Consider the following 27,979-nt stretch of genomic DNA (forward strand, 5'->3'; position numbering starts at 1 on the left):
CTAACTAAAAATAATTATTTTCTTGCAAATATTTGCCTTGGCCGCTCAGCTTTGTGCCCTGTGATGGGACGATGCATTCCTTCACCCTTTGTGGTCAAGTTATGGGAGGAATGCGGGATGACTTTCAGTCCTCACTCACCAACTTGGTGATGATGATGAGGAGGAGTAGGAGGAGGAGGAGGAGGAGGAGGAGGAGTGTAAAAAAAAAAAAAAAAAAAAAAAAAAACTTGACCAAACTTTCCCCGAATGACGCGCTCCTTCTTGTTTCCAAAGAGAACCAAGGCTTCCCCCGTCGCACTTTGCCCTCCTTTATTCGCCGAACATAAAGAAGTGTTTTTTCTTCTTCTTTAGTAGCAAACATTTAGCATGACACGCTAGCAAAAGGCTAACTCGTTACCGCGGCCATCGTCATGAAGAAGTCGTCGCTGCTCCGCTTCGTCGCTTTTCTTCTTTACTTCACTGCTGTCGCCAAGGTAACCTTTTTTTCATTTCTGTATGTCATTGCTCGCACAGTGTCACACTATAAACATTTTTAATAAACCACTTTGGAGTGAGGAAAGGGAGCAGGGAGCGCACCTGTTGCTGCATGCAGGTGCTCATAGATTAGCATCTCAGTGGTGCTTAAATGTATTCAGGTATTATATCCACTCGGTGTATTTCATGTGTATAAAAACATGATAACATAAAATATATAGATAATATATATTTACACATATGTATATACACACATAATATATATGTGGCTAATGTTTGTGGTTATAACATGAATGGCCCCTTTTAATAACAGCACTATCAATAAAGTACTATCTATCTATCTATTACACTAACAATGTTTGGCTGTTTGAAAGATGACAAGATGAGCTTAATAAATCACGTTAATGATATTATAATAACACTGTTCTTAAGTACACCTGTGGAATTTTATAAGATGTCATTCAGCATTTAACAAGAAGACGAGCACCGTGTATACCGCCAGGCATTTTCATCTAGTTTACGCTAGCACAGGGGTGTAAAAGTCATTTTAGCTCAGGGGCCACATGGAGGAAAATCTGTGCGCACGCGGGCCGGTTTATTAACATCTTGGCGTTAAAACTAAAAAAAATAAAGACAACTTCAGATTGTTTTCTTTGTCTTACTTTGGCCAAAAATAGAACAAACACATTCTGAAAATATTACAATAAAAATATAGAAAAAAAATACCAGCAGCAGTTAAGTTTAGATCCGGGGGGGGGGGGGGTTTACCCACATATGCGGTTCTCTCCAAGGTTTCTCATAGTCATTCACATTGACGTCCCACTGGGGTGAGTTTTCCTTGCCCGTATGTGGGCTCTGTACCGAGGATGTCGTTGTGGCTTGTACAGCCCTTTGAGACACTTGTGATTTAGGGCTATATAAATAAACATTGATTGATTGATTGATTGATTGATGAAGGAAAGAAGTGAATGAATGTGTATAACTGAATAAATGTACATATGCATAAACATTTGTTTTTGTTTTTTAATGTTTTTTTTAATGAATTACGTAGCGTTAATAACAATTTTTTTCCAAAACACAATATAGAATGTGAGACGTAACAAGATGATGCACACATTTATCATTTGTTTTCAAAACGGTTACAAAAAAGTGGGACCCCAAAAATGTACTGTGGGACCCCATTTTTATGACTTGATGGGGTACCTGAAACCCCATTTTGAAAATTCCTAGCGCCAACACTGATGGAGTATTGGTGTGTGCAAAACAGCAGCAGGCGGCTGTGGCCTGCGGGCCGGTTCTAATACTAATCAAATATCATCCCGAGGGCCATAGATAATTAATTCGTGGGCCGGATCTGGCCCGCGGGCCTTGACTTTCACACCTCTGTGCTAGTATATTTGTGATACGGTGGTAGTAGTAGCTCTAATTAAAATAGGACAACTGCAAAACTGTTCTATTTATGGTCAGTTTTGATACATTTAACTTAAAATGAACAATAAGATTAAAGGCCTACTGAAATGAATTTTTTTTTATTTAAACGGGGATAGCAGATCCATTCTATGTGTCATACTTGATCATTTCGCGATATTGACATATTTTTGCTGAAAGGATTTAGTATAGAACAACGACGATAAAGTTCGCAACTTTTGGTCGCTGATAAAAAAAAGCCTTGCCTATACCGGAAGTAGCGTGACGTCACAGGAGGAAGAATTCCTCACAATTTCCCGTTGTTTACAATGGAGCGAGAGAGATTCGGACCGAGAAAGCGACGATTACCCCATTAATTTGAGCGAGGATGAAAGATTCGTGGATGAGGAACGTTAGAGTGAAGAACTAGAGAGGCAGTGCAGGGTGTATCGTATTTCGCTCTGACCGTAACTTAGGTACACCGTCTCATTGGATTCCACACACTCTCCTTTTTCTATTGTGGATCACGGATTTGTATTTTAAACCACCTCGGATACTATATCCTCTTGAAAATGAGATTCGATAACGCGAAATGGACATTCACAGTGACTTTTATCTCCACGACAATACATCAGCGAAGCTCTTTAGCTACTGAGCTAACGTGATAGCATCTGGCTCAAATGCAGATAGAAACAAAATAAATAAATCCCTGACTGGAAGGATAGACAGAAGATCAACAATACTATTAAACCATGGACATGTAACTACACGGTTAATAATTCTCAGCCTGGCAAAGCTTAACAATGCTGTTGCTAACGACGCTGAAGCTAGCTTAGCAACCGGACCTCACAGAGCTATGATAAAAACATTAGCGCTCCACCTATGCCAGCCAGCCCTCATCTGCTCATAAACACCCGTGCTCACCTGCGTTCCAGCGATCGACGGCGCGACGAAGGACTTCACCCGATCACAGATGTCTGCTATCCAAGTAAGTCCTCTTTGTTGTGTTGCTACAGCCAGCCGCTAATACACCGATCTCACCTACAACTTCCTTCTTTGCAATCTCCATTGTTCATTAAACAAATTGCAAAAGATTCACCAACACAGATGTCCAGAATACTGTGGAATTGTTCGATGAAAACAGAGCAGTTTGTATGGTGACACATTGGGTACGAATACTTCCGTTGCCGTCGTGACACGCATACGTTATCATACATAGACGTTTCCAACCGGAAGTTTAGCGGGAAATTTAAAATTGCACTTTATAAGTTAACCCGGCCGTATTGGCATGTGTTGCAATGTTAAGATTTCATCATTGATATATAAACTATCAGACTGCGTGGTCGGTAGTAGTGGGTTTCAGTAGGCCTTTAAAGTTTTCTACTGTGGTTGTAGAAATTATACTAGGGTTGTGTAATATATATATATATATATATATATATATATATATATATATATATATATATATATATATATATATATATATATATATATATATATATATATCATACGAGGGTAGTACGGTGGAACAGGGGTTAGTGCATGTGCCTGACAATACGAAGGTCCTGAGTAGTCCTGAGTTCAATACCGGGCTCGGGATCTTTCTGTGTGGAGTTTGCATGTTCTCTCTGTGACTGCGTGGGTTCCCTCCAGGTACTGCGGCTTCCTTCCACCTCCAAAAACATGCACCTGGGGATAGGTTGATTGGCAACAGTAAAATTGGCCCTAGTGTGTGAATGTGAGTGTGAATGTTGTCTGTCTATCTGTGTTGGCCCTGTGATGAGATGGCGACTTGTCCCGGGTGTACCCCGCCTTCCGCCCGAATGCAGCTGAGATAGGCTCCAGCACCCTCCGCGACCCCGAAAGGGACAAGCGGTAGAAAATGGATGGATGGATGGATGGATATCCATATGATATAAATGACCTACATTTGGCCGACAATAGAGCTTTTAATACTATTGTTATATTGTGATGATGCATGGTGATAACACATTCTAGCTGTGTCCCGCAAATTTGACGACAAGCGAATGACGTCAACGTAATTTAGCGTCCTCGCTAGCAAGCTAGCGGCTAACATCCCACCAAAGTGCAAATCACTAATCCTCGTTTACAAAACAGGTAAACAAACTATGTTTATATAAGTATCAGAGGTGGAAAAAACTTATCGACTCTCCGATGCATCACGATTAAAACATTGGCTAGTCATGAATCGATGGACGAATGTCCAAATAGCACTTATTTACGTATGTTGAAAAAAGTAATTCAGACGCTTCTCAAATGTGGCATTGATGCTATTGTTCGCTAAATGTTAGTTCGAGGTTTGGTTCTATAGGAAAACTATTCGCTAACATTTTTTAAACATTATGCGTTAGCTGGGTTGGCATGGACACACAAGGAGGAAGAGGGAGCAAACTATGCTAGCCCTGGCGCTAAGCTAGCTTGAATGTAAAGTATTTAAAACAAGTAAAGTATAAATACTTTGTACACTTCAATAGAAGGATAATAGGAACCACGTTCCAACAGAGAGTAACCAGCTAAGAAGAGGATATTAGCAAGTTGATTAGTAAATCAGGAGAGACAATAATATCCATAAATTTGAATGAGCAGATGGACGAGACACGTCTTTGATTATTTATTATTAATATGCAAAATATTTACTGATCATCAAAACGACCACAGTACTTGGAGAAGATGCAAATATAATTATTTGGCACGCGCAATGTGATTTTTCAACACTCATCACCGTTTTGCGAGCACTAGTTAGCGTTTTATTTAGCACGTGTCAGAAGGACGTGCAAACTGACAGTTCCAGGATCAGTGCTTGCGCTGCAAAGACAGACGACGGACAGACGAGAAACCCCCGTCTTACGTGTGTGTGTAAACATTTTGGACGGCCAGAAATAAAAAAATATTAGAGATATCGTCTGTTCAGCAATTTCCTTTTATAATTGTATTGCTGCTGGATGCTACACCACACACTGTAGGAAGATACAAGAAGCCATGCTAACTGCTTAGCTAATATGGACATTAACGATACCAAGTATAGTATCAGTGTATGGTTATTGCTACAGTGATTAGATCAATGTTTTTATTATCACAAAATCTCAATGGTTTTTGTTATTGTTTACAAACACAGAAAATGTGTTGTCGGTCACAAGAGGGCTTTAAATGCAAAAACCAAAATAGAGCCAATAGTAGTTTCTGCTTGTGTTCAGTTATTTTGCACTATTGATTTTATTTTACTTTAAATATTTTATGTAAAAAAAGAGAATAATAAAATAATTTGTATATTTTGTTAATACTGTTACACCGCTTTCCTGTGTTTTTGTCTGATTATAGTTGTGGTAAAGAAATGTGTTTATGATTTAATGATCTTTAAAAATGTAAGTACCAATATCAGCATTGGTTTGACCAATACTGCCCCTGTAACTACTTAGTATTGATACCCAAATAAACTGATGTAAAGTATCTAAACAACAGAAGAATAAGAGCTTATTACATTTTAACAGAAGTGTAGGTAGAACCATGTTACAACTGAGAGTAAACAACTAAAACAACTAGGTACTACTACTACTAAGTAAATTAGCCAGTAGATTAATTATAGTTTTGAGAAAATAATACAACAGGAAATGACGCAATATGTTACTGCTTTGAAATGGTTAAATTATCGTCAACATATAAAATAATATTTATGATAATTATCTTGTGGGTTATGTAGGCTATATGAACCATGGCAACCTGCTGCTTAAAATGACTTGCCCCTTGAGGGATTAATAAAGTTGTTTGAATTGAATTGAATGGAATATATTGTGATATTTAGTGTTTTCGCAAGAGACTGCAATAAATATCACATTATAGATTTCAGGACATATTGCCTATTGCTATACTATATTATACATTAATGCTGAGCTTTGATTGAGCCAAGTAATTTAGAACAAATATATATCCATCCATCCATCCATCCATCCATCCATCTTCTACCGCTTATTCCCTTCGGGATCGCGGGGGGCGCTGTAGCCTAACTCAGCTGCATCTGGGCGGAAGGCGGGGTACACCCTGGACAAGTCGCCTGGGGATAGGCTGATTGGCAACAAATATATATATATATATATATATATATATATATATATATATATATATATATATATATATATATATATATATATATATACAGTATATATATATATATTATTGAGGTTGTAGTGGTATTGAACTGTGCTGTATCATGCAATGTAGCTGAAAGGATTACAGTATATTAAAAACATACTGTATTTCATGAGGCTGTACAGCACAGACTTATTTTTTTAAACTTCAAATTATTATGCTCTCTAATTTACGTGTGGCGAGTCAGAAGAGGCTAGCACATAAATAAAGATGTTACAGTAGAAAACACAGTTACACTTAGGCAGCGTATTAACAACGCACGACTGTCCATCTCCAGGAAAAGCTCTGTTACTTTGTTGTAAAAGTCCTTCTTATTTGTTTTGCTGCGCGTTTCCTCATTGTAGAAAGACATAGAAAAAATGTCTTTCCAGCTCACGTACTCCACATTCACGATGAGGAATTAGTACTGTGTGCCTTGCCGTATGACAATTCTCTACAGTTTATTGTCCGATTCGGAAGACTAATGATGTCAGGTGTATAAAAAATATATTGGCGACACGTTGACAAAGAGAAACGGCCATGCATGCGCCACGGATTGGCGATTTGCCTTAAAATATATATCGCAATATATATTGCAGCCTCCTGCGATAACAATATATAAAACTAAATATATACAATACTAAGTAGTAGTTACACTATTGGTCCAACCAATGCTGGGACTGATACTTCAAATTCTAAAAATTATTGAATGATTCAATTTCTGTTGACAATTATAATCAGACAAAAACACAGGATGGCGGTGTAACAATATCAATTACATATTTAATTTTATCGTATTATTGGATCTGATTTCAATCCTTTAGTTTTTCCCCTTAAAGCACTCCTGTAGGTCTTATTTTCTAAATTTGTAAACAATAACAAAAATGACAAAAGATTTTATGATAGTAAAAAATATCGATCCAACCACTGTAGTATCGACCAAACACTGATACTATACTTGGTATCGTCACTGTGTATATTTGTATCAATCTGGCCACCTTTGTTTATATTCAAGAGATCTAGTTTGCGGTTGGCATGTCTTCTTACAGTGTGTTGTGTAGCCTGTTTAGCTATCTCTCGTCCTCCAGTAATGATACTTGTAGGAACAGCAGTTTATTTGCCTCCAAGGATGTGAGGAATGCTGACTTTGAAGTGGCTTTGCGTTTTAGAGGGACATTAACTGCTAGCTAGAAGGCTACATTGCGTTTAAGATGCATTTATCGCTGTCAAATAAGCGGGACACCGCTAGAATGCGTCATCAACATGCATTAACATGATACAACGATAGTATTACAAGCTCTATTGTTGGTTAAATGTGTATCATTTATATGGTATATCATCACTGCGTTCTACCCTAGCGTGCACCATCCAACACAGTTAATGAAGTACTGAACAATCACAGGTTGTGATTGTCTCTGCCTTGTATTTGTTCAGGAAATGTGCAAATTCAGTGATTTCTACTTCAGAAACATAAACACAAATAAAAATAAATGTACAACCCAGTTCAATGGCCAAATATTATTTATTTTATGTCATTATTAATTTCTGTCTCATCGTTCTTCCCTGACTGTACGTCAATGCCATACAGTTATACACTACTGTGAGCCTTGACCATAATATTACATATCTTGACAGAAGGAGCGTGACCATCTTTTTCGATTGTTAATTAAGCAGGTGTACTAAATGAAGAGACTGGTGAGGGTTACAGTAACTATACTGGTTTGTGGATTTTCAATTAGGGAGAGCTCAGACCAGTGGTACGAGTTACTGTGGACAGTGTTTAGGAATGTACTATTACATAACAGCTGTCTGTACTTGTGTGTGTGTGTGCGTGTGTGCGTGTGTGTGTGTGTGTGTGTGTGTGTGCGTGTGTGTGTGTGTGTGTGTGTGTGTGTGTGTGCGTGTGTGTGCGTGTGTGTGTGTGTGTGTGTGTGTGTGTGTGTGTGTGTGTGTGTGTGTGTGTGTGTGTGTGTGTGGACTGAGCAGAGGCCCACCTGTCCTTACCACACTGGTCTTTCTGGAGAGAGAAAAGGTGATAGGGGTTGAGAATGGCATGTGTGTGACCAACACAGAGAGGTCCCAGATGGATTGAGATGGTGCTCAGTGTCCCATTCAGCCTAGTGATGACGCCACAACTCGCGCTCACACACGTGTGCCACTTTTTGACGTACAGCCTTTAATCACCTCAGTGATGTAATAATTCTCAATGTTCCCATCCACAGTCAGTATTATAATATAGAAACGGTCTTTGTAAATAGGGTTGCGCAATATAGATGATAAAAATTATATATCATATTGACCAACGTTAGAGCTTTTAATACTATTGTCATATCGTGTTAATGCATGTTGATGACTGGCAAACAAACGCATCCTCAATGCACTACCATGAATTGATTAACGTGGACCCCGACTTAAACAAGTTGAAAAACGTATTCACGTATTCGGGTGTTACCATTTAGTGGTCAATTGTACGGAATATATACTGTACTGTGTAAACTGTACTGTTTCATATAATGTATTTTCTTCCTTTGCAATCTACTAATAAAAGTTTCAATCAATCAATCAAACTAATATCTCTCCACAGTACAAAGCCTCTTTTAAGTCAGCTATCCTCACCTCCATAAAAAAAGTTTCAAGTTTTATTAGCGCTGGAGGACGTGGAATAGCTAAACATGTTACATGACACACCTAAGGATGACATGCTAACTACGAACAAGCTAGACGCTCTTGAATGTAAACAAAGGTAGGCGGATCTATACAAATATCGACAGTAACGATTAAGGCTGCAGCTAACGATTATTTTTCTATCGATTAATCTATAGATTATTTTTTCGGATAATCGGTTAATCTATAGATTATTTTTTTCGATTCATCTATAGATTATTTTTCCTTTTACCGATTATTTTTTATTTTATTTTATTTAAAATGAAGATGAAAAAATAAAAGTAGGCCAGTTTTTTCAAAAGGCATGGCTTTTATTTACAAAAAAAAAAAGTATGGCCACTCAGTCAACATTGACAACAACATGACAAAATATTCTGTAACAATGTAAACATTTAAAACTTTTAACATTTAACAAAATTAAAAGTAGCTTATTTGCTTGTTAATGTGCAAATATAAAAGTAAACATCCAGTGCAAATCTTGATATTCTGCAATAGTATAAGCATTTCAAAAGTAAAAGTATTGCTTATTTTGCTTTAAAATGTGCAAAAATAAAGATAAACATCCAATACAAAAAAGTGCAAAACGAAATATTCTGTAACAACAGTGTAAACATTTCAACAAAAGTGAAAGTATTGCTTATTTGCTACAATGTGCAAAAATAAAGATAAACATCCAATACAAAAAAGTGCCAATCTAAATATTCTGGAGCACTGTAAACATTAAGTATTGCTTTTAAAATGTGCAAAATAAACATCCAGTCCAACACAGTACACAATAACCAATTCTACTCATTCCAGTGAGTGACTAACAGTTGTAATGAAGAAAGGTTAGCATGTCTACTTGCTTTGCTTCTTTTCTTGTTTACAATATTCCCAGCAGCTGAAAATAGGCGCTCAGAAGGGGTCGATGTGGCTGGAACTGAGAGGTAATTAGCTTTCACCTCAAACCAGGACTGCGAGCGAGCTGAGCTGCAGTTTAAGTTTCTAGTAGGTCAACGGGCTCATAGTGATGTTACTAGTAGTTGACTGGGAGGTGTTTATTATCATTTGGGGAGAGTCCGCTACCTGATGCTCACCTGCTAAACACCTATCTGCTCGACGCTGAAGCGCTGACGACATGCGCTATGAATACGCACTGCTGATTGGCTGATAATGCTTCGTGTGTACCAATCAGATGATTGTGTGGGTGGGACAATGCTGCGTGTGTACCAATCAGATGGTTGTATGGGTGGGACAATGCTGCGTGCTGAGACAGAGGCAGAGGAGCAAAGCAACTTGTTAAGACTTTAGCAGCTAAAGTTAGCTTTAGCTTAGAAACTCGTTCGGTACACCCCCGTACCGAACCGAAAGCCCCGTACCGAAACGGTTCAATACAAAACACATACCGTTACACCCCTAGCAGATACAAATGACACATTCATGTTTTTGTGTAATGATGACAACGTATGCTAACGCGGACGATTGACTAGTTGATGGTTGATGGTTTTCTTTTCAAATGTTCGTTCATAGCCGTTGTGCTGCTATGATAGGCCATTTCCGCTCGACACAGTGTGCATACAACAACATTATTAGGCTGTGTATTGAAATACTCCAACACTTTTGACGACTTTTGGCGTGCGTTTTTCCCCTCGCTCGCACAGTCTGCTTTGCGCTCCGCCATGACGGTAGTGTGACGTAATTATGCGACGCGTCGACGCACAAAAACGGCGTCGACGTATTTACATAACCGATGACGTCGACTACGTCGACGCGTCGTTTCAGCCTTAGTAACGATACCAACTATAGTATTAGTATAGGTTGATACTACAGTGATAAAATCAATATTTTGTATTATCAAAAAAAGGTGTCGCTTCTGTTATTGTTTACAAACTCAGGAAATGAATCATTGGACACAGGAGGGCTTTAAGGGCAAAATGAAATGATTTCAATCAAAGCCAATTGTAGGAAAATATTTAAACGTTTAATTGATATTGTTACATTACCGTTCTGTGTTATATCTGATTATAATTGTGATCAAAAATCGAATCATTGAATGATCTTGAAACTTTGAAGTTTCAGCATTGGTATGTCCCTGTAACTACTTGGTATTGGATCAGTACTCAAATTTGTAATAACGCCCAAAACTAATGTAAAGTATTCAAACTACAGTAGAATAAGTGCTTATTACATTTTAACAGAATTGTTGCTAAAACAATGTTACAAAGTAAAGTAAACAGCTTTTAACAGTAAGTTAGCAAGTCGACTAATGATAGTTTTGACAAAATAATGACGCAAAATGTTACCATATAAATCAGCAGCCAAATTAAGATAATTTGTAACCTGTTTTGCAATGGTTCTATTAGTGTGGTGTCCAGTGTGTCACATTAGACACCACACATGTAGTCTTGCTGTACATAAAACACTGCACTCCAACAATGTGGCTGATAAACTATACAGGCATGTGATTTTTCCGTCTAAAGTCGGAATTCCGTCTTTTTTAATCTCGGGAAAAAAAATATATTTATCTCCCGTTTTTCCGTTTTTTTTCCGACCTTAAATCAAGATTCGAGACGTAGTTTATATTACGCCATAGTTGATTGGTCGATATGTTCCTTGTGACCAATCAGGACATCTGTTATGAATGATGACGTTAATAACGTCATCATTCATAATGGTTATTACGGCCATTTTCCATATGTAAACGATGTCGGTTCTCGAGAGAAAGGACGCTTTACGAGTAAAAGAAATTGATAAACATGTCAAAAATAAGTTTCGATGGGACTGGATGGAAAGGAAAATCACTGATACTGTTGGGAAGAAGAAAGTTACGACTTTGTTCGGTGATTTTATTCGGAAAATCGATCGTCCCGGAAAGGTTTTGTGCATGTGGTGTCATGATAATATTGACTATGGATCACGAGGTTTCAAGGCTTTGGAAGTACATGCGAAACGCCAAAAACATATGAAACAACTTGAAGCAAGGAAAACCAACTTTTCACTAGCTGGTACTTTTGGATGTCAACCGAAAGTGAGCAAACCTTACGGACTTCATCTTTTGTTTACATCGACAACTGCCGTAGACATCGAGAGGAAAGATCCACCCACTTCAGTTGCAGACAGGGTTGTTAATAATGAGGTAAGCTAAAAAATATTTGCTTGCGAAATACGCATGTTTGTTTTAAATATTAACCAATTATTGCTTAGCGAAATAAAAATGGTTTTTTCTATAAATAAAAAGCCACGTGAAAATATATTATGAAATTACAGAAATTCCAAGAGTCGCATTATTGATTCCAGTTAACAATTTATTTGAAATAAATTTGCATATAATACTATTTTGTAATATTAAGTTCTTATGTAGTCTTTTGAAACTATTGTCAGTGGTGTAACAATCTTGAAGGTAAATATTTTCACACTTGTTTCATGCAATATGTCAGTGTCCTCACATTATTATTATTTCCTATTTTCAAATATGAGTAAACAATACTAAACATGTTTAATTATTTTCATAAATTTATATCCTATTTTGGCGAAAAGAATGAAATGTTTACATTACATTACATTACATGAACTGAAGTAATGTGGTAATACTGTAAATAAACTGTAGATAATAACACTGATCAATGTGACACCTGTGGATGTGAAATGAACACAAGATGTAAATATTTGTGACTAAATACTGTTGGGACTGAACCATATACAGTGATTCATTAGGATAATTGGGTTATGTATGTTCTATTAATGATGTTTTCATGTCTTTAAACACTAAAATATTTTCTTCAAATGGTGCTGTCTTTGTTAATTTTAGCATTTTAAATTGGTGAAAAACCAGGAGCTTCGGGGGGCGTTGCCCCCCTTGTCCCCCCACCAGGGCACCGCTCTGGACCTGACCTTCGTCCCCCAGACCCCTGGAAATTTTTTCAGTCTTTTTCATTGTGGTCAAATCACATGCCTGACTATAGTTCAGGGGTGTTCAACTTTTTCCACCAAAGGATACACACTGAATGTTCAAAGAATGTCTACATAACCATCCTTATACGTGTATTTTCATATATATTTAAAGACAAAACCTATGGACGAATCCACTTTATCTCACTACATCCTTTTGCTCTTTTTCTCCCATTTTCACTGTTGTTTTATTGTTTGATTTTATTTCTATAATGTGCTGTAGGCCAATAAAAACAAGCACGCACCACAAATGGGGCTGTTTTATACATGTTCGGAGTGAAAAATTCCGTTTTTACCTGAGAAATGGATTGAAATAAATCAACACTCTGTGCAATCATCAAATGCAGAAGTAGTGACATATTTTTACTCGCAAATGAGGAAGTTGTATTGAACGTTCACAGGACACTTGCAAGATGTACACTTTTGTTCAACTTTGTATAACACAAAAAAAGTTAATTTTATTTTGCAAAAAAACACAGAAACCGTTTACAATATTTTAAATAAGATGAGTAGTTAGAAAATTGAATATGTGGTTAATCATTGGTAATTTAATATGGTATTTTCGGAGCACTTTAAACATTAGAGTATACTGTGTGGTATGAAGATTATGACACTTGATATCGTACTCCACTAAAAATAACAGTTATCCAAAGTGAAATACCAGAAACCTCAAAGCTTGGTTATTAGTAGTTAATACTGAAACATTTTAACAACCACAGAGTGACACATTTAGTCAGAAACACATGTGCAATTGAGGAAGTCCTGCCTGAAATACGGGAAATTTTTTACTTCCTCAAACAGTAGTTTACTTTGCATAGTAATATTACCCATGTAGTGTTTCTTCTGTCACAGTCAGAAAATAACATCACACTTTACTGCATGTTGTGTTCTGTCTTAACTTTACATAACTATATATTATCAGATTACCCCATTAATTTGAGCGAGGATGAAAGAGTCGTGGATGAGGAACGTTAGAGTGAAGGACTAGAGAGGCAGTGCAGGGTGTATCTTTTTTCGCTCTGACCGTAACTTAGGTACAAGCTGGCTCATTGGATTCCACACACTCTCCTTTTTCTATTGTGGATCACGGATTTGTATTTTAAACCACCTCGGATACTATATCCTCTTGAAAATTAGAGTCGAAAACGCGAAATGGGGGCGGGGACTAGAGCCTATCAAGCTGTGCTCGGGCAGAAGGCAGGATACACCCTGGACAAGTCGCCCTCTCATAAACCGTCATCCCAAAAAGATATTTGAAGCCAGCAAAGCCAAACATCCGTTTGTGAGGTATATACATTAGTAGAAGTTAAAGTATTAGTTACCTTTTCTTAGAGACAACATTTTCCAGACTGATATAAACATGTCTACTGTGGAGGACACTGCTTGTCAGAAAGTAAAAGTTGAAAGACACTAAAGTGAACAATATTGTTTTACACTGGATGTTTACATTGTCACTTTAAAGACACTCAACTAAGTTTTGTTTTTATATTTGATTTAAACAGTGGATTCTCCTGCGCAATTATTTGCACTTAAAAATACATGTTTGTATTATTAGATATGATTATAACATTTTATCATTATGTTTGTGTTCAATTACAGTAAGTGTGTTTGTCCTAAATATTCCTGCCACTTCCCTTTACAAACTATGGCCTTTTTAGGTCTTTTTTATATTTTTTTTACATATGCCACAATCGATTCAAGAACTCCTTCATTCCGCACTCCATCCAGCTATAAAATCACTCGACATACAGCAATAGATGATATCTGTCTATTACCTGACCGCTTCTGTTAGCTACCTCTCTTTGTTTATAATATCTATTTTCTGCTGGATCTGCTCTCTATTTTATGCTGCCCTTTTTTCTTTATTTTTCTTTTTTGCTGCAGCTGTTACATATACTGTAATATTCCATCCATTCATTTTCTACCGCTTGTCCCTTTCTGGAGCCTATCTCAGCTGCATTCAGGCGAGTACATGGTAATTGGGATTTGTTATATAAAATATATATTATAAAAATATAATATAATATAATAATATATCATATTTTATATTTTTATAATATATACAATATATAACAAATCCCAATTATAAAAATATAATATAATAAAATAATATATCGGGCAGCACGGTGGAAGAGGGGTTAGTGCGTCTGCCTCACAATACGAAGGTCCTGAGTAGTCTTGGGTTCAATCCTAGGCTCAAGATCTTTCTGTGTGGAGTTTGCATGTTCTCCCCGTGACTGCGTGGGTTCCCTCCGGGTACTCCGGCTTCCTCCCACTTCCAAAGACATGCACCTGGGAATAGGTTGATTGGCAACACTAAAAAATGGCCCTAGTGTGTGAATGTGAGTGTGAATGTTGTCTGTCTATCTGTGTTGGCCCTGTGATGAGGTGGCGACTTGTCCAGGGTGTACCCCGCCTTCCGCCCGATTGTAGTTGAGATAGGCTCCAGCACCCCCCGCGACCCCAAAGGGAATAAGCGGTAGAAAATGGATGGATGGATGGATAATAATAAATCAGTATATATTATATACTGTATATATAATATGTAAATATTACATATATGTTATATTGCTACTATGGTACATTTTAGTCTACTTAATACCTGCATTATCCTTTCCATCCTTACCCTTTCCATCCTTTGAAACTGAGCTACTGTGTGGAACAATTTTCCTTGTGGATCAATAAAGTTTGTCTAAGTCTAAGTCTAATAATGTCGTACCGTGGCCCCAATACCATGATGATATTGTACCGTGAGATTTTGATACCGTAAAATCAAAGGGTGCCATATTTCGATGCCTTTGTTGCACGTGGCGTGTACATCCGGGTGTACTCAGCCAGCTGAAACCCTTGGCAGGGAAACAAGCACTCAAGTAGTACAAAGAGTGGACTCAGTCAGATTGTCTCTAGTTTCTTTCTAGGTTTCCATGCCAACAAAGCAAATTTGCCAGACAGAAAATACTCCAACGTACAGTAAGACTCCTTTTCAAAATGCGCTAGCTCAATGCTTATTTGGATTTACTATAGACCGAGTCATACCAAAGACTATAAAAATGGGACCCATAACCTCCCTGCTTGGCACTCAGCAACAAAGGGTTGGAGTTGGGGGTTAAATCACCAAAATGATTCCCGGGCGCGGCGCCGCTGCTGCCCACTGCTCCCCAAGGGGATGGGACAAATGCAGAGGACAAATTTCACCACATCTAGTGTGTGTGTGACAATCATTGGTACTTTAATCTTTAATCTTAATATGTTCCTGATTAGCATTAGTGATTTTACATGGTGATTTCAACAATCAAAAAATCCTCAACATTTTCTAATGAAAACTACAAGTAAGATGCACATTACAATCAAACAGCAAGTGAGTGAGTACAATATTTATAATACAGTATAGGGCAAAGACTACTTCCTGACTAAGCAAAACACTGTAGTCTATACTGCAATTACTGCTTTTTGCACCTTAAATAGTGTAATATTCTTTTAGCTTCCTTACACAGGGGTAAACCTAATTTTACACTTTTTGTTTTACAATTTTACACACTATTGTAAATTACCTGTACATTCTTTTTATAATCTTGACAGCTTCACCCTGAAACTGATTATTTCTATTTTGTATAAGTATTTAAGTCAAACAAAATACTGATATAATCCAGTTTTAAAAAAACTGGATTATTGTACAAAGAAAAATAATTCAGAGAAATATTTTGAAACCTTATTGAAAGCAAGATAATCTTAGTCATAACTTTTTTAACTTTTTTATTTTTTGAGAACTTTATTATTTATGGAGTTAAATTGTGTACAAAATGAGGACAGGAAGTGAATAAAATGTGTTAGTAACTGCTATAAAATGGAAAAGGGGTATGTTGAAATAAATTCTGCTTCTTCTTATTTTTTTTTGGACATGATGTGAAAAGAAACTGGAAATTTTGATCTATCGTGTTGTAACTGTATGCATGTTCGAAATAAACTTAAACCATAAACGTCATATATTTAATATACTTATACACTTTGAGACATTTTTTAAGCATCTTGAAAGGAGGAGTGTATATAGGTAATTTTGTCTGATATTTTTAAATATAAACAAAAAATGTATTCACCTTTTAAAGAGCTTATTTAGAGAGTATAGTTAACACGTTATTATCGCGTTAACTTTGACAGCCCTCGTTCATACTAAAGACTAATAACACAGATTTGTCTTTAAATGTCTGTATAACATTTTTTAGCCTTAAAAAATACATACGTCATGGCTAATAATGCTACTACAATAATATCACTGACAGGCAATCTCATCAGGGTTATCTGTCCTTCAATGTGAGGGCAAAGCAGCTCAGTCAAACACAATAACGACATCCTTGACATGCTCACGCCATTTTTCCGAAATAATGACTTGCATGCCAAAGTTCTTCTACTTGCTAGAGGTCAGACCATTTTTTGTGCAAAACCGCCGACATTGGCGGTCGCGTCGTAATTTGTTAGATTAGAGAGTGTTGAAGCAGCATAGTCTTTGAAGGCGCCTTTGTTCATCAATATAAAAATGTACCATAATATGTTATGATTCATTTGTTTTGGATGGGTAGGCCGACACCTACATACTGACAATACATGTTCTACTTTTAATCTTTTCTCTATCTTGCCAAACATGAAAAATTAATATGCCATATTCAGTTAGATTAAAAGAAAAAAGAATATCAAAGCATAGTTTAAAAGGTTCTGTTCAGACAGAGTGCGTGCAAACATCATCAGCCACTAGTGACAAGTAAACCACTTTGCATAAGTTTATCATGTTCCAGAGCCTTCATGGTACATAGCCATTTGTACGATAATGTACGTCTCCCTTAGTTGGCCACACTCACTGCACGAGAAATGAAAGGTGGTGACGCTGCTATCAGTGGGGAACATCTTAGAACAAGGAAATGGGACGTTTTGTAAATTTCTATAGAATTGGTCTGTACGTAGCTATATTTTGTTCATGTTGTCCATGCTATTCACCTAGCTTACAGATGATGACAGGATGACGTAGAGAACACACTACTCTAATAAAAGAATGTTTGTCAAGCTGCATCTAAATTAAAAGACTGCGTCACATAAGGGTCTTGAGTACAAAAGTCACAAATCGAGTCCTTCTGTGTGGAATGCTGCAGCCTCCACCCACTCACAAACCCCCTTAGACAGGATGAGGACAGTCCAGTTTTAAATTAACATAGTTGCTTATAAGCAGAGCTGCAACTCAAGGCTGTGCATGTAAGTACACGATGAATTACAAAGAGTCACAGTTCCCCAGTCCATGTAAATGAGACTCAGGCTCCTCCCTGCACCTCAAAGGCCTTATTGTCAGCAGATAGCAGATCATTTTATCACGTGACCTTTGAGCAGGTCACGGCCAAATGAGGCAGTCAGGTTGAAAATATTTTAAAATCTCATTTATTAGTAACAATTACATGTTGTACAAGTTAATGGTTTAGTAACAATCTTTCAGACATTATACACTGCATTGCCAAAACAAAAGAACAACACATTTTTCGATTAACCTAAGGAGATACTGTGTAGGTGGGCATATCCAGTTAACTTTTAAAGTTACAATGTAACAAAGATCCTAAATGATTTATACCATCTTAATGTAATTGTTCCTAATGAAAAAAAGTCAAAGCAAACCAAAAAACTAGAGAGTTGCAACGGATGCAAGCTTGTGTGTCTGTAAGTGTGTAAACCTCACTCTTTGCCACAAGAACAGTCATGCTAGACAACTAGCTGACAGCTCAGGGTCTTGGCTTGTTTTTTTAGCGCTTTTGTCTCACAATCTGTGGATCCTGGTTCCATCCTTAAGCAGTGTGAAGGAGGCAGATGCAAGCGTGTTTAGGGATGGGAATTTGTGAATTTATTCACATAAGATCAAACTGTGTCATATTGTGATACTTTGTTGCCTGTGACGTCACATACGGTTGCAGACTAAACAGGGCTCAAACACTTGGCGGGGAAACTGCCTCTGCCTCTCTCAGGGTGTAAATATTCTATGCCAACAAAGCAAATATGCCTGATAAAAAACACTCAAACATAAAGTAAGGCACCACTTTTACAACATGTGCTAGCTTGATGATAATTTACATTGGTTTTGCCATATATATGCTACTTATTAGCATTGACGATTTTACATGGCTATTTCAACGCCTCCATATTTGGTGATGAAAACTACAACTAAGATGTAAGGTACAATCAAACAGCAGGTGTGTAATAAGTACAGTAATTACAGTGTAACTCTTTATAAGGCTCAATATAATACTAGACTGGCACATTCAGCTTCATGGCAAAGACTACTTCCAAGCTGGGCAACACACTGTAGCCTATACATTACTGCCATCTAACATCTTAGAATTGCATCTGCATGCAAAGTTTACTGTATAATACTTGCAAATGAGACTCATAAATGTAATAGGAAAACAAGATATAACAACTCAACAGCACAGTCATCATCCATCCATCCATTTTCAATCGCTTGTCCCGCAGCTCATTTGAAATGTTATACTAAAAATGACATTTCGTTGTTAAACAATTAGCAATTATCTATACACAAAAGTACTGAAAATTGTTAACAGTATCAATATGCAGGTAGTCGGAATCGGTACCGCATTGGTTCAAATATGAAAGGTGCCCAACCCTAGGCGTGGTACAAGGTGGAAAGCTTGTGGTGTGTATTGATACAATTATACCTGGCAAAGAACAGTTTGACAATTATATTTGTTCCACGTCTAATACTGAAATCTGTTTAATGATGAAATATTACCCAGAGCCGCTTTGGTGCTATCTAAGAGTGTAATTTTGTAATCATTTCAAATCATGATTAACTTTCCTGACATTTTGAATTGTTTAGATCTGTTGTGCTGATTTATTAGAGTTATGTGATAATTGCAGTGATTATTTTGCATTGGTCTGCTTATTTACATAATGTAAGGTTAAAGTTAAAGTTATTGTTACGTCGTGGTCGTATGGCTGCGCTGGTAGCATTCCTTCCAAGGCAGAAGACAAGCAGGAGGAGCGTGCAGGTAAGATTAAAGTATTTTTAATTAATAAAAGGCAGGACAAAAATACAAGACTGAGGACGCTAGCAAGCGTGGAGCTAAACAAAACACAAAATGTCACCAAGGGTGAAAAACGAGGAATGCTAGCGTGTACAAAATCAGCGAGGAGAAAAACCAGGGGAACGTAAATGTTGCCTATCGCAAACATTTGGTTAATCACTCCCCTTTATAGTTTCCTGTCACCCAGCAACTACTGCTGGGTGACAGGAAACTATAAAGGGGAGTGATTAACCAAAACACCTGGTGGGAACACTAATTGCAAAACTAAGACAGGTGAGGAGAATCAGTGCCCATGGAAACCAACAGAAAACAAGGAAAGGGTGCACCTAGGGAACAGACTAAAACAGAAAAACTACCAAACATAAATCATGCCATGACCCGGGTAACGGATCATGACAGTTCAGGGTTTCCCACACATTCATTTATTTGTGGTGGCCCGCCACGAAAGAATTACGTCCGCCACAAATAAAATAAAAAATAATTTAAAAACTTTTTTTTTTTTGCCCTCTCCAGCTTCTCAGGCAAATCATATAGTTGATGTAGATGCCCATATCGGCTGTTCAGATTTACTTTACAAAAGAGAAGTGTAGGATACTTCTCTTGTTGCCTTATTTGTATTTGACTTTATTAAATGTATTTATATTAGAAACACAACATGTGTATATAACAAAGGGTGCAAAGTCTGCAGACAGTAGGAAACACATGGTTAAGTGTAGGGAGTAAAACTGATGGCAGTCTAAAGTTCAAGATTTTTGGAGCTCTTTGTTCAGTGGATCAGATGTTTGATGAAGCTCTGTGTCTATCCACCACCACTACTGTTTTCTGTTTATTTGTTACTGACTGTGGCAGGACACCTCTGCCTCTGTTTCACTTTATGTTGCTGGTAAATAATATGGTTGTAGTAGTAGGCTAAAGTTAAATTATTTAGTATGCACTAATTAAAGGGGCAGAGCTTTGAGACATTTTAGCTTTTATATTTTATAAGATATATTTTTTGTAAGAACCACAATTAATAAATATATTTCATTGAATAACTTATTGTTCAAATCTGTATATAAATATGTACATAAAGTGTTGTAATTATATTGTAAAATGGATGGATGGACGTTTAAAACAAAACTGTTATATTAATTAGTAAGTATACATTTTTTGAGCCTTTTTAGAGAAAATCAAATCATTGTAGTAAATTATGCAAATTACTCGATGATGTCATGGTGACCACGCCCATAGCCATGCCCATAGCCACGCCCCCCACCGCCACAGGTATCTTGGCAGTTTATGGGAAACACTGCAGTTATAGTACCACTGATAGTCACACACGCAGTAGGTGTGGTGAAATTACCCTCTGCATTTGACCAGTCCCCTTGTTCCACCCCCTGGGAGGTGAGGGGAGCAGTGAGCAGCAGCGGTAGCCGGAATCGTTTTGGTGATTTAACCCCCGATTCCAACCCTTGATGCTGAGTGCAGAGCAGAGCGGTAATGGGTCCCATTTTTATAGTTTTTGGTATGACTCGGCCAGGGTTTGAACTCAGGACCTACCAATCTCAGGGCGGACACTAACCACAAGGCTACTGAGCAGGCTTGTGTAATTATAACAGCAGGTTGCTCTTATAATTAATAGGTAATGAAAGACTAGCAACACGTTTGTATGATTTTGAATTACACAGCTGCAAAAAGTTGTAAAAAGTGCAAAAAATGCACATGTCCTCATTTTATTTCCATATTTAAATAGTAATAGAGTCTTACCTGGTGCTCCACAAACTTAGATGAAGTTTGAGATTGGTTTGCCTTGGGGAAAATGTCACAGTAATAAAACCTTTATTACCAGTTCATACAATCTTTTGAGTAACATGTTAACACCACGAACTCTCATAAAAGTAAGAAAAGAAAGTACTGTAACTGTAAATTGTATTCTCACCATGAAATCTGGTGATGGGTGCAGACACGTGACATGGTGAAGAACATCTGAAGGGAGTGTTAATTTCTACTTTCTCCTTTACATTTAAATGCATTTAGCCATTGTCATCACCATTACACTCCCTTGCTAGTGTCCCCAAAAACACAAAAAGCCCCCGCCAAAATAGGCAGAACACACTTGTGGAGTTAATCCTTTATATGCTCATTTAATTCAGTCATACAATTTTACAACAAGGAGAGGGACAAGTGGTAGAAAATGGATGGATGGATGGTATGACAATAATAATTATTGTAGAACTCATTCAATTGTGACAGAAATGACCAGCCCTGGAATGTTCAAGAGAAACACATTTTACTTTGTTATTCAGTTTCTTGATCTTTTCTTTTTTTAATGTGACCTTAATGAGCCTGAGGTTTGAAGTACTTCAAAATATTTACCTTAAAAGTTCTATATGCTGATTGTTATCTTGGGTGGATACAGGAAGTCGTGTTAGCACAGAAACAATGAGGGTGTTTCTCAAAAGAAACTTTATTTGCCAAGATTGACTCTGACCTTTAAAAGCGAATTCGTGAAATGTGACATTTAGTCAAGTTGTCAGCCAGCTGCAGTGATAAATGCGCTCATTGTCCCACACTGGGACAAAGGAAAGAAGTAGGACTGTCAATCAGTCTTTCAGTACGTACAACGTTAAAACACCTGCATGTTTAGTATGCAGGTGTTCATTTATATTATGATATTTATTCTACATTTAAGACACTTCATTGTGGTCTACATTACATGTATACTGATTGGTATTGGGTCAAAATGTTGTATGGATTATGTTTTCAAGACCACCTTCAAGCCTTTCTGACCGTCTCTTCAGGATGCGCCTTTTTGTGGGCGGTCTTATTTACGTGCCTCTACTTCAGGGTCTATTCAACTACATAATGAAAAGAGACGCAATTTCAAAAGCCCAAAAAGTTTGTTAGTTTTGTCAGAAAGTGCCTACGCAGGTTATATTCCTTTGACAAGGTGTTCACTTAATTGCAAAGAAAACACATCGGCTTTCACACTGCACTGTCAGTAAATTAATTTTTCTTTCCTCGCTACTCGTTTCCAGCGTTTGCAGATAGACAGATGATTAACAGCATAAAGAAACAGAAGCTCCAGAAGTTTCGTTGAGGATTGATGTTCCTTCTTTTGAATTAATTTCCTTCCTCAGTTTTATTTCTATACACTTCTTCCTTTATTTAGGTTTGGAAGACTGAAGATATAAACATAAAATAAACATTATAAAATAGTAACGCCCATTGTGTATTTTACATAAATAATTTCCATTGTGTATGTGACATAAATAAAATAGAAGGTTTAGTGTTAATACATTCACACAGTAAACTACGGATGTTTACGCACATAGAAATTAAAAAAACATCCACAGCATACATGATTGTGGCTCAACACAATTAAACTTAAGGTGTAGCGTTACCGACCTCTGATGGTCAAAATTAGCGCTAAATGTATTAAACGAGCTTTGATCGCCAGAGTTACTCAGATAAATAACGATACGACCACGAATACTAAAGACATCACAAATTCAGCAATTTCAGTGCAAAACAAACTAAATATCTTTTTGCACAATATCTAGTTACAAAGATCTGACCAAGTTTCGTGATGAAGCTTACACGTGTGGATATCTACTGTTGCTGCTGGTCTGGAACAGTTTGTCCACCGCTTAAAATGTCCGACAGAAAACAATGAATCGAACACTGACTCGGGGCAAAAAAAATCATACTTTGTTCAGTTGCTGTTAACAGTCAGATTTTCGCAATTGTATTAGATTTTTTTCAGAGTCGATAGTGCCATTTTTAAAATCTTCTTCTACTCACCCCACTGCTGCTTCATTGTGACACATATGCTTCACTGTCTTCCCCGCGGGGGGCGGGAATTGTGCATATATTAACAACCCTCGTTTGAATGGTTTCATCCAGCCTATTTGGATGATGTTCGGAGTGCCAAATGAAAAGCTTTGGCGGGTCGGATGTGGCCCGGTTGCCAGTTGAATGGGACTGCTCTCCTTTGACTGCGTCTTCTCCTCGTCAGCCATGTTGTAGTTTCTAGCGCTTCCATATCGAGTCTACTCACTGATATAAGTTACAACTGTATTTTACTTGTTATTAGAAATGGCAACAGCGGAGGATGCACGAACGAGCCCCACACCAAGAGGATAGAGAAAAATAGGGAACTCAGTGACTAAAATTTCGGACACACGCAAAGCTCTTTGGGTAAAAGTTTACCATGTATGGCGATATCCGCTGATGTCACAATTACAGAAACATTACAAATTGAGCAAATTCTTAAAAAAAAAAAATAAAAATGCTCGTTTGGAAGAAGTATGAAGGAAGGCAAGATTGTTTTATAAATATTTCCACAATGCTTGCATTGTCTGATTTAACATTTTGGGGATTTAAGCAGATCCCCACAATGCAAAAACAGGTACCAATAGGTAACACAAGTTGACTTTGCATAATAGGTTCCCTTAAGGGTGTAGCACTATTTTTGTTCTTGATGCCTTTGTTCCAAGTTATCAAACTGTAAGTAACTACTGTAAGGTCAACATAGGCCCGCCCCTGGGCGACAACGTTGAAGGTGATTCCTTGATTGTGTTGCGGTCTCAGTGTTGTTACGGAGGAAGGAACTTGGTTGTTATCAGGAGGCACACAGCAAAGATGGGCTGAGTGAGTTTCAGAGTGGCAGGCGAACCCAGTTGCTTTGCGGGTTGATGTAATGTTTATGTAGCCGTCAGTGCAGCCACTTCCTCCTCCTCCTCTTCCTCAGACTCAGTCAAAGGGCACAGACTGAGTACATGGGACCTTAAGGTCACGGGCCGAATCCCAGTTAAGATCTAGTACAATCAAAAAAGTCCCACATTTTAAAGATGTCCCTTTCTAATATGTTATTTCCCTCGTGGGACTTAGAGTATGGTTTATATATTCTCTCTGAGTCATTTTTCTAGTCTAATGGCTTGAAAAATGTTTTGTTTATTTTGGCAGAAGAAAATAAGTAAAACTTTGGCACAGAATCAAGACATGTTCATAGTTATCCCCTGAGATCAGTGTGTCAAAAATAGATACACGGAAATACAAGATTATTTCGGCCTGATCTACTAAAGGTTTGCATGTACGGTACTAAACATGTGCAAACTTGATAGCACACAACGCTGATCTACTAAATGTGTGCGCAAAGGATTGCACCTCTTAGCTGTGCAGAATAAGGAGTGCAATCCATTTAGTATGTTTGTCGTCATGAAATATAATCATTCAGCACGTGCATTGTAATCTATGAAGACTGATCACTGTTCTGCGGGCGCTATTTTGCGTCTTTGTTTAGTATGTCTGAAAAGTACGCGCAAACTGCCAGTTGTGCAGACGGCTGTGAGAAAGGAGGTGCTCATGCTTCAAAGACAGAAGCTGGTCAGAGAATCTTCCGTACTATGTATGCTTGTCAACGTATATGACATACAGTATATGAACCGTCAGAAAAATAAACATAGACATATGGTCTATTCACTTTTACAGAATCTGGATGACTTAAAGGGGAACTGCACTTTTTGGGGGAATTTCGCCTATCGTTCACAATCATTATGAAAGACATGACAATGGATGTTTTTTTGCATTCTAAATATTAAATAAATGTGATCAAAAGTTTGCTTATAATGGAGCCTATGGGAGCTGTGCTATTCCACCTATAAAGCCCTTAAAAAAACATACAAAGACCTCCATTGAGGTTTTATATAGAATATGTAAGTATATATGTAATGTAGTCACGGGAACATTTATAAAAACATTTAATATTTACGTATGTTAATAATTTTAAGCATACGCGGCACATTAATTAAAATAACGCATCACAACGATTGCTTTTTTTTTCTTCATCACTGAATATTGCTCACTGCAGACTTTATGAGAGCCAACAAACATAATAAAACATCACTCACTGTGTGCAAGGTCTGCTGTCGTTAGGATGCTGACTGCTGGGATGTTTATATATTCCCATTTAGGTGAAGAATATGCCTAATAATCCTCACAAAGAAATAGGGTCGGGGGTAACAAGCACCTTTTCGTGTCACCCTCGCCAGTTTCAGATCCTAAATGGCTGTCAAAGTGTACCAACTTGTCGGGATACCTACTCAGACGTCTCATGTCCAGGTGAGATGCGTGATTTATGATTTGGAATAAAATTACAGGGAGGTAGGAAGCAAGAAGGAAGCAGACCACTCGATGATGTAAACATACAGAGACCCGGAATTGATCACGGCACAGCTATAAATAGTTTGTCTGCATTAGCGCTTGTAATAACAATATCACAAATACTTGGTTAATATTCAAGTCACGAAATGTAAATAGAGTATTGTTGGTGGTAGGGTTGTTCGGTATACCGGTACAAATAAAGTGCCGCAATACTAATTGATTGAAATCGGTACTATACTGCCTTTGAAAAGTACCGGTACCGTTCTTTCATCTAAATGTCCGCTGTGTGGCGGTGACTACAGAGCCGAGGCGCATGATGTTGTGCTTACAAGCAATAACATCTTGGAGAGGAGGAATGGCAAAAAACGACAATTCTACTGGTTAATAAAGAGAGTGCGTGAAGCGCAATATGGAGATATTGGGGGTTTAAAACTATCTATAGAGGCGACGATTTAAACAAGGAAGCACTGTGCTTCAAGTGTTGCTTTAAAACATGCCTCGCCAAATGTGGCGATTAGGATTACTGCCTTTGTTTCAAACTTAGGTAAACATTTAAATAATAAGCATTCAGATTTGCAACAGGAGTTTAAAGAGTGACAGATAATGATGTTGTTGTTACACCTGTCCTGTTGTTCTGCTACGGCGCAATGCCAAGAGACGGTTAGTAAGCGGCTTAAAGATGGTCTTTAAAACATACTTGTTATGTAGACCACAAGGAAGTGTTTTAAATGTAGAAAATACAAATCTAAATAGGTACCTTTAAAGTCCGTCTCACTTAAGTTTAAGACCCATCAATAGTATGTCGACCTACTCATGATCATTTTCTTCTTATTACTAAAAAGTGTCACTTTTCTCGATACAAAAATTGAGATCCAAAGGAGTATTTTTTTTAACGCCCAGTTTATGTTGACTTGTGTTGTATTTTCAATAGTGATGGGTGTTGTTTACATTTTAATAAATATGCGTACACTTTGCTGAAAAAATAGAAAACATGAAAATAAATAAAATGATAAAGTAACACATTCCACATTATTAAATGAAATCCGCAACAAATTGTCAAAAAAATATATTATCATCAATTCTTCTAATGTTTATGAACAAAGTTAGAAGTAAATGTGTAAGCAATGGCTTTTGCAGACACTGGTCAGCCAGTCCAAGGGCTGTTGACATTTACGTCTTCTACTGTAGTTGGTAACTTCTTCTACGCTCTTTTACTTAACATACAGCTTGTACAGTTAATAGAGATTGTGACAGACTTCCACTGTCGACCGGGTTCCATGGACCACCAAGCACAGACATTACTTCGAGCAGGGTTGTGACTTTGTTTATTTTTTAAAAATAAACCTTAGTGCAGGTCGGATCGCTTTTCAGCTCCTCTTCCTGCGTCGCCTTCGTCTGCCTCTCGCTCTCTTCCGCGCTGCATTCACCGCTGGCTCTCCAACTCCATCTGCCTCGTCGTTCACGGCTGCCGCCCTTTTATACACTGAGAGGAAATTATATAATTGTGCCCAGGTGGGCGATCCACGCACCTGACATTTATCTCGGCGTCGATCGCGGCGCGCCCCGCCTCCCCGCCGGCCATGCCTCCTCGCCGCCATCTCGGGGTCGGCCCCCGGCGTACCCTGCCTCGCTGTCGGTCTGCCGGCCACGCCTCCCCACAGTCCTCCACCACCAGACGCAAGCCGGGACTCCGACCGGCTGAGCCTACTCCCTCCCCCCCTTTTTGAGGGAGCGGGAAGTGCAGACGGCCACGTTCACCTGTGCCCCCGGTCTTCTCCTTTTCCACCTGCTCTTTTTCTTCCTCTTCATCTTCTTCTTCTTTGTCTTTGTCTTCTTCTTTGTCTTTTTCTTCGTCTTTTCCTTTGTCTTTTCCTTCTTCTTCTTGTCCTTCTTCTTCTTGTCTGTCTTCTTCTTCTTGTCTGTCTTCTTCTTGTTCTTCTTCTTGTCTGTCTTCTTCTTCTTGTCTGTCTTCTTCTTCTTTGTCTTTTTCTTCTTCTTTGTCTTTTTCTTCTTCTTCAACAACTTCGCCGCCTCCCCCCCACCTGGTCCGCCAACACCTGCAGGAGCCGCAATTGTTGGCGAGACTCCTCGAGCCGCTGGCGCGCCCACGAGAGCCCACAGGGGATCGTCCTCGCCTCCTCCGGTGGTCC

The 27,979-nt window shown here is 38.0% G+C and overlaps 1 protein-coding gene across 2 annotated transcripts in view; it reads left to right on the top strand.

The window, feature by feature from the left end:
- Positions 1-231: 231 nt before the first annotated feature.
- LOC133642011 (receptor-type tyrosine-protein phosphatase eta) overlaps positions 232-27,979 on the top strand; it is a 63,631-nt gene continuing 35,883 nt past the window's right edge. For both annotated transcript variants that reach the window (XM_062036212.1, XM_062036213.1), the window contains exon 1: positions 232-473. In XM_062036212.1, the coding sequence (XP_061892196.1) occupies positions 411-473 (63 nt within the window). In that variant the 5' untranslated portion in view covers positions 232-410. The remainder of the gene's footprint in view (positions 474-27,979) is intronic.

The sequence above is a fragment of the Entelurus aequoreus genome, linkage group LG24 (genome assembly GCF_033978785.1).
Source record: "Entelurus aequoreus isolate RoL-2023_Sb linkage group LG24, RoL_Eaeq_v1.1, whole genome shotgun sequence".
NCBI classification, from domain to species: Eukaryota; Metazoa; Chordata; class Actinopteri; order Syngnathiformes; family Syngnathidae; genus Entelurus; species Entelurus aequoreus.